Below are 9,894 nucleotides of genomic sequence, written 5' to 3'. Positions count from 1 at the left end.
CCACATCAGGCTCCTTGCTCAGCAGGAGGTCTGCTTCTCCCTCTGCCTGCTGCTCCCTCTGCTTGTGCTCTCTCTCACTCTCTCTCAAATAAATAAATAAAATCTTTTAAAAAATAACACCTAAAAAAAAAAACCCATTCTATTGTATGGATAGACCACACTTCGTTTGTCCACTCATCTATTGATGGACACTTGGGTCTCAGTGGTATTTTTTTTTTAACCTCATATGAAATCATTTCACATATCTTTTTTTTTTTTTTTAAGATTTTATTTATCTATTTGACAGAGAGAGAGACAGCCAGCGAGAGAGGGAACACCAGCTGGAGGAGTGGGAGAGGAAGAAGCAGACTCCAAGCAGAGGAGGGAGCCCGATGCAGGGCTCAATCCCAGGACCCTGGGATCACGCCCTGAGCCTAAGGCGGACGCTTAACAACTGAGCCACCCAGGCGCCTCCATTTCACATAGCTTGTGTGCGCCTGGCTTTTTTCAGTCGGCAGCATGTCTTGGTTCTTGCTCATTCTGTGGCAGTAACATAGATGCGCTTTGTTTTTTAGCAGCTTGGTAGGATTCCAGGACACGAGTGTAGCACGCTTTAGCGAACTGATCCCCAACTGATGGACTTCTAGGTTACTGCTAGTTACCGATCATGATGGCCTCCTTCACTGAGCTCCACTCGCCCCGTTTGACACGGCAAAGTCTGGGGGGTCTCGCCACTCCTACTGTCCCGGCCCCCCCCCCCCCCCCCCCCCCCCCCCGTCTTGGCCGCCGCTGCCCCAGCCCGGTGTCTCTCTGCCCCACTCCTAGGTCAGTGACTGGTGGGAAGAATTTGTGTACCTGCGCTCTCGGCGCTCGCTGATGGTGAACAGCAACTATTACATGATGGTGAGAGCGGGAGAATGGGGCTAGGAGCTGGGGACGGGCCGGGTTCATAGCTTCCCAGGTCTAGGTTTGGGATGTCTCTGTGGAAAGTGGGGTTTAGGGTCAGTGACCCGAATCAGAGTCTAATGCGCCATCCCGCCGCCTGTTGGGGTCAGGATCTGTGTTTGGGGTCCATGCCCCCATCAGGGCCAAACCTGACCCCCGGCATTTTGTCGTCCCCTCGTGTGGCCCCCAGGACTTCCTGTACGTCACTCCCACACCAGTGCAGGCCGCTCGTGCTGGGAACGCAGTCCATGCCCTCCTCCTGTACCGCCACCGCCTGAACCGCCAGGAAATCCTGCCTGTAAGAGCCCCCCTCCCCCACCCGTGGGCTGTGGTCCTGTGGCCGCGCGGCCAGGCGGGTCCTGGGAGGCGGTGTCCTCCTGAGCCCGTGGTCTCTTGCAGACTTTGCTGATGGGAATGCGGCCCCTGTGCTCTGCCCAGTATGAGAAGATCTTCAATACCACGCGCATTCCCGGCGTCCAAAAAGGTGAGCTTCCTCTTGCGTCCTCACAGAGGCGTCACAGTGTAGTGGTTGAGAGCGTGTTTTCCTGGGTTCGAATCCCAGCGCCAAAGCTCCCTAGCTGTGTGACCTTGGGAAGGTTACTACCCTCTCTGAGCCTTAGTCGTCTTATCTCTAAAACGGGGTAATAAGGGTACATAGGGTGGGGAGGATTAAATGAGTGTTTAGAACAGTGCAAGCCATACAGGAAGTGTCTAATAAATGGTGGTCCTTCTCCTCCTCCTCCTTCCCCTCCTCCTTCCCCTCCTCCTCCTGAGATTTTTAAAATTTGAGAGAGAGAGTGTGCACTGGCAGGGGGAGGAGCAGCGGAGGAGGGGGAGGGAAGGGGGAGGGGGAAAGAATCCCAAGCCGTCTCCCTTCCGAATGTGGAGCCTGGAGCAGCTGGATCCCCCGACCCTGAGATCATGACCAAATCCAAGAGTCAGTCGCTCAACCGACTGAGCCACCCAGGCGCCCTAAATGGTTCTCATTCTTGCAGTGTGTCTGACCTTCCTGCCCTCCGTCCTTCTGTCCACCCCACCCCTAGACCACATCCGCCACCTCCGGGACAGCCGACACGTAGCTGTCTTCCACAGAGGCCGATTCTTTCGTGTGGGGACCCACTCCCAAAGCGGCCTGCTCTCCCCCCGGGCCCTGGAGCAACAGTTCCAGCGAATCCTGGATGACCCCTCCCCCACCTGCCCCCAGGAGGAGCATTTGGCTGCCCTGACCGCCGCCCCCAGGTGAGAGTAAGAGGTCGGGGGACCTGGAGGCCCAGCCAGCCTTTGGAGGTTACAGAAAGGCAAAGTGGGGGCCAGGCCGAGGCTGGGGAGGGGGCAGGGCCAGCCTGGGCTAGACACGTGNCCCCCCCCCCCCCCCGCAAGGGATGTGTGGGCCCAGGTGCGGAGTTCCCTGAAGATCCAGGCCAAGGATGCCTTGGAGGCCGTGGAAGGAGCTGCCTTCTTTGTATCACTGGACTCGGAGCCTGCAGGGCTCACCAGGGAGGACCCCGCAGCTTCACTGGACGCCTATGCCCGTGCCCTACTGGCTGGCAGGGGCCATGACCGGTGAGTCAGCCCCTGCACTTGAACCTCGCCCCAACCAGTAACCCCAGAACCGGGTATCCAGACCTAGGACTCTGGACACTAGACAAGCAGACCCTGGACCCCAGATCTGAGAAGCACCAAACCCCAGACCTAGACTTTTAGACCTAGAGACCCCCAAAGCCAGAACCCCAAGCCTGAGGACCTCAAGCTCAGAACCACAGAATCCTTAGATTTTCGTGCAGACACCCCAAACCCAGGACCCCAGACCTGGGACTTCCTACATAGAGATCCTCAGACAACTTCCTAGATGCACCCCAGGCATCACTCTGATTTCTGAGGTTCCCAGAAGAGTCCCCCTAACCTTTCAGCTCCTCGGGAGCCTTGACCCTTTCTTGGCATGTTCCCTCAAAATCTTCCAATTTCCCAAGCCTTAGACATGCCTCCAAAACCATCTAGACCACCTGATGGAGAACCCCCTCTTAGAGAGCCCCACACCAACCCTGGTTCCAGAAAAATCCATCCACCCTGACACTCCTACGTCTCACAGAGAGCACCTGAGTTCCCTCTTGGCTCCTTGGTGACTGCTTTGAATTCTTCCCCTGCAGCTGGTTTGACAAATCCTTCAATCTAATTGTCTTCTCCAACGGGAAGCTGGGCCTCAGTGTGGAACACTCGTGGGCCGACTGCCCCATCTCAGGACACATGTGGGAGGTAGGACAGCCATCCCACCCCTGCCCTGGGGACCATCGGCCCCATTTCCAAAGACCTTCCTCTCCAGGGCCTTACACTCAGAGGGAAGACAGAGGCTCAGACAGGCAGAGACACGACTGGAGTCGCCCAGCAAAGAAAAGGGGGTCTGGCATTATGACCTTCTTTTAATGAATGGGCAGTTGGGGCTCAGAGAAGGGAAGGGCTTTGCCCAGAGTCACAGAACCAGGAGTTGCAGAGCAAGAATGTGAATCCAGAAAACTCTGAGACCAGAATGTGAGGCCTTTCAACCACATCGCACTGAATCAGAATAATCTTCCAGCTCTGGCTTGCTGTGTGACCTTGGGCAAGTGACTCCCCTCCTCTGAGCCTTGTTTCCCCCTTCATCAGATGAAAGGGTTGGATTGTCTTTGATCTGTCAGCTCCCATCTAATCCTGAGAACCTTAGCATCTCTATTTATTTTATTTAGTCCCTAAATCACAGGGGTGCTGTCCATACCCTATCAGGTTCTCACTCTTCCGTAGCATTACCCGAGGTGTTGGATGGGGCCCAGGGTGGGATCTGGTGTGTATGAGGGCAAGGGAGGCCCCTTTCAGATCTTAGGAGCGGCCCCGGGTAAGCACTGGCTCTTCAGTGTCTGTTTCACAAGTGAGAATATTCTCCCCTTCGATGATGCTGGTAAATGAAAGTGTCAGTTCAGCTGGACCTCAGACCCCTAGACCCTTCATGTCAACATATGGTTTCTGCACATCGACTGGGAATGAAGAGATGTCACCTAGAATATGGTATAGATCATGGGAAACTCCAAGGCCCCAAGTGAGGTGTTCTTCTCCCGGTATGATTGTAATGTTGCAATGCGGATATGAATCCCTTCTTCCGAAGTTATCGTGAGAATTAAGTGGAAGGCTCGCGGGTGCTAGGTGTTCCATCAAGGACGATTTAAAATATTTAACAAGGGGCGCCTGGGTGGCTCAGTCGGTTAAGCATCTGCCTTCGGCTCAGGTCATGATCTCAGGGTCCTGGGATCGAGCCCTGCATTGGGCTCCCTGGTCAGCAGGGAGTCTGCTTCTCATTCTGCCCCTGCTCGTGCTCTCTCTCTCTCTCTCAAATAAATAAAATCTTAAAATAAAATAAAACATTTAACAACCAGCAGGGGTGGGTACCACCCAATCAGAATGGAGGCGAACCCTTCTGGAGGTCCACACTGTGCTTGGCTCTGTCTCTCCTGTCTCAGGAGCCTGGTGGGGGTGGTGGGGGTGGGGTGTCTTGGNGGTCAGTAAGCACCCGCTGAGTATTAGTATCGGTCCAGCTGTCAATGAACTTGAACCTGAGAACCCACCTATGAACATCAGGACGTTTCTCAGGGACTGCCCCCCACCCCCCAACCCCCAGAAGGGACTTATGAAAAGAAGTCCCCGGTTAGATGGCTCTCAGCCCAGAGGGAGGAAGGGACTCTGACAGCCTCCGTTTGTACACAGTTCACTCTGGCCACAGAATGTTTTCAGCTGGGCTACTCAGCAGATGGCCACTGCAAGGGGCATCCTGAGCCCTCGCTGCCCCAGCCCCAGCGGCTGCACTGGGACCTTCCAGAAAAGGTGAGACCAGGCTTCGGGGCCTCTCCTCCAAGTCCCCAAATCCCCCTGGCTTTGACTCAAAACTCATCCCCACCCCCAAACTCAACCCCAACCCCAGTCCTACCCGACCCCCATCCTGAATCCAGCCCTTCAGCAACATGTTTGTCTCTGTCTTCATTTCTGCATTCCACCCCTACCCTGACCTGATTCCCACCTCCACTTCCATCCCCACTCCCAGCTCTAACCCTACCCCATCTGTAACCCCAGCCATCCCTCCCTCCCTCCTCCTCTGGCAGATACGTCTGTCCATCTCTCTAGCCCTGAGGGGAGCCAAGACCTTGTCTGGAAACATTGACTGCCACGTCTTCCCCTTCTCCCACTTCGGCAAGAGCTTCATCAAACGCTGTCATCTCTCTTCAGATAGCTTCATCCAGGTGGCCTTGCAGCTGGCCCACTTCCGGGTCAGTTGGGGCCCTCAACCTCAGCCCCTTGCCAGGACTTTGGTTCCCCTAGGCCTGCCTTTAATGACTCTTTTTGGTCATTGCCCTTGTGGGTCCGCCATCTTGATTTCTCCCTCCCAACCACATATTCCCCGAGCAGGAGGAGGAGGGAGGTCTACACAGAGGCGGGTCAAGTCTGTGAAGATTTCCAGAGACGAGCTGACAGGCTCCTCCGTTCCTTGTCCCCCAGGACAGGGGTGAATTCTGCCTGACTTATGAGTCGACCATGACTCGCTTGTTCCTGGAAGGCCGGACAGAGACAGTGCGGTCTTGCACTAGGGAGGCCTGCAACTTTGTGAGAGCCATGGAGGACAAAGAGAAAACAGTGGGTGTAAGCCTCGTTTGAGGCTTTGGTCCTTTCCATATTCTCATTCCTACATTTGCAAATATTTTTGGAGCACCTTCTGAGGACTAGACCCCATGATGGTCATTATGGACAAAGGAGGAGCCAGACCTGGTCTCTGACCTCAAGGAACTCACTGGTGGGGAGAGACAGAGATATTTCAGCATAGTGTGATTCATGCTTTAAAGCGGGTCACATAGGGCACTAGGGGAGTACCCAACAGGGATCCTTGGTTCCACAATGTAGCTCTCTTTGATTATTTAACCTCTATGTGACCTTGTGAATTCCATTTGTACCCTTCCATGTAGTCCCTATATAACCTCTCTACTCAGAACCCCCGGGGTACATCTGTTCCCTCTCCCCCTACCTATTTTGCATCAATGGAAGGAGTTGGGGCCCTAGATCAGACAGACCTGGGAATCCACCTGATTCTGCTTTACTGTGTGACCCTGGGCAAGTGACTTCCCCTCTCTGAGCCTGTTTCCCCTCTGTAAAACAGAATTGGTATCTCTGCCTTGTAGGGATTTTGCAAGCTGGGTTGAGGCTGGGGGTGTGTGACAAGCCCCAGCAGTAAGCCCACTTCCTGTCTTTCCATGACCTGTGACCTTCCTGGGGCACCCCAGGAACCCCAGCGCCGCGCTCTGTTCCGCCTGGCGGTGGAAAAGCACCAGGCTCTGCTGAAGGCGGCGATGAGCGGACAGGGAGTTGACCGGCACCTCTTTGCGCTCTACATCGTGTCCCAATTTCTTCACTTGCGGTCGCCCTTTCTGGACCAGGTTGGGGTGCAGGGAAAGGTTTAGGGAGGGAAGAGGGGAGCCACGGGAGGAGAGGGGTACTTCAGGACAAGGAGGGTGAGGTTGGAAAAGGGAGGTATTAGAGGAGAGAGTTGGGGGGGGTGGAGAGGGAAAAGGGGGAAAGAGAAGGGGAGGAGGCGGGGTCAGGGAGAAGAGGCGTGGCGGGGGCGGGGCGGTGAAAGGGGGCGTGGTCAGGAAGACCAGAGAGAAGGGCGGGATCAGGCAGAAGCAGAGAGGTGTCCAAAAGGTGGAGAGCGGTAGTATGGACGGAGGGGCGGGTGTCAGTGAGGGGAAGGACAGAAAAACAGGGCAATTAAGAGGAAATAGGCAGTCAGGGGAGGTCAGAAAGGGCCAGGGCTGCGTGGAGCTGAGCCAAGGGGACGCGGACAGCGGGTCTGTCGGTCTTTATTGCATACTTGACCACCTTCTGTCCCTCAGGTTTACTCGGAGCAGTGGCAGCTGGCCACCAGCCAGATTCCTGTTCAGCAAATCCACCTGTTTGACGTCCACAATTACCCCGACTATGTTTCTTCTGGTGGTGGATTTGGGCCTGTGAGTGGAACTGGTCCTCTTGCCACCTCCCTGGACCCTGGGCCCTGAGGGAGGAGGGCGTTGGGGGTCCGCACTCCGGCCTAGTGGGGGAGGAGGAGACCGGAGGCTATTTGGTTCCCCTCCCTCTGCCTTTCTCCAGGCGGATGACCATGGTTATGGTGTTTCGTACATCTTCATGGGGGATGACACCATCACCTTTCACATCTCCAGCAAAAAATCTAGCACAAAAACGGTGAGACATACTTGAACACATATCCCCGCACCTTCCTCCCTCAGGACCCAGGGGTCTGGACTCCTAGCTCCTTCCTCTCCAACAACCAAGGAGTCTAGAATCCCAGCTCCCTGCTGCTCCCACGATCCAGGAATCCCAGTCCCCAGCCCCTTCCTCCCTCAGACCAAGACATACCAGCCATCCTGTTTTCCAGCACTGAGGAGCCCATCTCCCAGCTTCTCCTGGACATGACGTATTTCTCCTTCCAGGACTCCCACCGACTGGGGCAGCACATTGAGGATGCACTGTTGGATGTGGCCTCCCTCTTCCAGGAGGGGCAGCGTCCTAAGCCCAGGTGCAGAGGGTTACAGGAGGAGGACTCGGGGCACAGGGGTGGCTCTCTCCCCTGCCATAGGAGGGGCTCCGGGGCACCCATGAAATCCACCAACTTTTGACCCCTTCCTGAAGGGAGCTGGTCTCCCCAAGAGCTAAGGAGAGGGTCTCTACAACTGGGCCGGTGCAGGACAGAGGTGGCCTGTTTGGGTTTGGAAAATCCCACATCTGGTCCAATAAAGATGCGTAAGCCGGGTGTGTGGTGTTCGCCATGCTGTTGGGCTGGGCAAGGGTGGGGGAGGTGAGGATTAGGGTGGAGGAGGAGAAAAGGTCCCCCCCATCCCCAGGGCCAACCATGAATTCTCAGTTCCAATCAGTTTCAGCTGCCACTCCCAATCCTGCCCATTCTATTACGTTCCCAGCTCCAGTCACACCAAACCCAACCATCCAAGGCCAACCCCAGTCAAACAACCCCCCAAAGTCTCATCAGTCCAGTTCCTGCAGCCCCAGCGCCACTGCCCACCCCAAACATAAAGATCGACGCTATTCCACCCACCCTAGTTGACACCCCTCCAAAGAACCCCTTAAGATTCTTATTCCTCAACCCCACACCCAGCCATTTCAACCTCTAGCTCGATGAGGGATTCAGCTCCCATAACCAGGAAATGCACTACCTAATGTTTGCCCCTGTGATGATTCCAACAACCAACGACTCCAAAACACCATACCCCATGACACCTGACAGCTCAGCCACACTTTGAAGCATATGACCAACATAAAAACGTCCAACCCCAAACTCCATCACACCACCAAACCTCCCATCCCATCCCCACCATAACCCAAACTTAAACTTAACCCATAGTTATGACTTTAAACACCGCACTCCTTGATCACACCCCCACTCTACCCCCATACCACTACAACCCCCACCAGTTCAATGGCAGTCATATCAACACCAACCCCATCTAACCACACCAAAAACCCCAATGATCCAATCCAGTGCTGTCACAATTCCCATATTCCATGATACCAAGCCCTGTTGTTTCTGTTAAGTCAAGCATAATAACCCAAGCCCAACAACACATTAAAATCCTGAACACCTTAACTGCCACCAGCCCAACCTCCACACCCAACCCACTAACTCTAGTGGTTTTGAAAAATGTCCATTTGAAAAATGCGGGCTCAGTCCGTAGAGCTTGCAACTCTTGATCTCAGGGGTGTGATTTCAAGCCCCATGTTGGAGGTCGAGTTTACTTAATTAAAAAAAAAATTTCCACAAGTACTTTGGTGCTCTTCCCTCCACAAGGTGGACCCTCATCCTTCTCCCCTTGAGTGTGGACTGGAAGTAGTGACTCTTTTCCCCTAAGTGAAAGAATATGGTAGACGTGACTGTGACATGAAAGACATTCTGGCTTCCTTTTCGCTCTCTCTCTGAATCACTTGCTCTGTGGGAAGCCATCCACCATGTCGTGGGAACACTCAAGCAGCCTGTGGGGAGGCCCACGTGGTGAAGCACTGAGACCTCCCACCAACCACCAGGGAGGAACGTATGAGGGGACTATCTTTAAGCAGATTCTCCCATCTCAGTCAACCCTTCAGGTGACTGCAACCCAGCTGACCTCTTGGCTGTAACCTCATGTAAGACCCTGAGCCAGACTCCCAACTTGCAGAAACTGTGAGATAATAAATGTTTGTCGTTTTAAACTCTTAGGTTTGGGGTTTTCTTTACATGCAACAGCAGAAAAGTAACGCAAACTCCAAATACCTCAGCTTCAACCCCATATCCCTAACCTCATCCCATTCCCAAGTCCCATTTCCAAATCCATCCCTGTGGTGGACAGAGCCTGAGGTGACCCCCGAAGATCTCCTGCCTCTTAACGTACATACCTTTGTGTCATCCCCCTGAGTGCGGGAAAACCCGTGGCTTACTTCCAATCAATAGTATATGGCAACGGTAAAGGCATGTCGCTCCCGTAATCTCTCCATGGGGTGAGAGATTCTCTTTGCTGGCTTGCAGCCATGTTGAGAAAGCCTCCTTTCCAAAAAGCTGTGGGTGGCCTCTAGAACTTGAGGGCCACCACCAGCCAACATCCAAGAAGGCTCTGGAACCCTCAGTCATAGAGCCAAAAGAAAATGGATTCCACCAACAGTCTAAGGAAGCTTGGAAGTGGCTCTCTCCCCAGTAGAACATCTGATGAGAACACAGCCCTGGACAGCATGTGAAGTCTGCCCCGGGGAGACCCTGAAATGGAGGACTTTTTTTTTTTTAATTTAAGATTTTTTTTAAAGTAATCTCTACACCCAATGAGGGGCTCGAACTCACAACCCTGAGGTAAAGAGTTGCATGCTCCACAGACTGAGCCAGTCAGGTGCCCCTGAGAATCAAACTAAACTCTGTGTGGACTTCCGACC

At 54.1% G+C, this 9,894-nt stretch overlaps 1 protein-coding gene across 7 annotated transcripts in view; it reads left to right on the top strand.

Moving 5' to 3' along the window:
• Nucleotides 1–8,394, top strand: part of CPT1C (carnitine palmitoyltransferase 1C) — an 18,828-nt gene extending 10,434 nt beyond the window's left edge. For 6 of the 7 annotated variants that reach the window (XM_034637994.1, XM_034637993.1, XM_034637996.1 and 3 more), the window contains 13 exons: nt 805–882; nt 1,115–1,222; nt 1,324–1,408; nt 1,968–2,163; nt 2,305–2,487; nt 3,072–3,177; nt 4,654–4,770; nt 5,046–5,210; nt 5,440–5,580; nt 6,216–6,368; nt 6,825–6,938; nt 7,078–7,170; nt 7,419–8,394. In XM_034637994.1, the coding sequence (XP_034493885.1) occupies nt 805–882; nt 1,115–1,222; nt 1,324–1,408; nt 1,968–2,163; nt 2,305–2,487; nt 3,072–3,177; nt 4,654–4,770; nt 5,046–5,210; nt 5,440–5,580; nt 6,216–6,368; nt 6,825–6,938; nt 7,078–7,170; nt 7,419–7,604 (1,725 nt within the window). In that variant the 3' untranslated portion in view covers nt 7,605–8,394. The remainder of the gene's footprint in view (nt 1–804; nt 883–1,114; nt 1,223–1,323; nt 1,409–1,967; nt 2,164–2,304; nt 2,488–3,071; nt 3,178–4,653; nt 4,771–5,045; nt 5,211–5,439; nt 5,581–6,215; nt 6,369–6,824; nt 6,939–7,077; nt 7,171–7,418) is intronic. The other variant, XM_002917832.4, reaches the window with a different exon arrangement.
• Nucleotides 8,395–9,894: the final 1,500 nt, after the last annotated feature.

This window comes from Ailuropoda melanoleuca, chromosome 12 (genome assembly GCF_002007445.2).
Source record: "Ailuropoda melanoleuca isolate Jingjing chromosome 12, ASM200744v2, whole genome shotgun sequence".
Classification (NCBI taxonomy): domain Eukaryota; kingdom Metazoa; phylum Chordata; class Mammalia; order Carnivora; family Ursidae; genus Ailuropoda; species Ailuropoda melanoleuca.
Note: the sequence above shows the minus strand (reverse complement) of the source record. Positions and strands in the feature narration are given on the sequence as shown.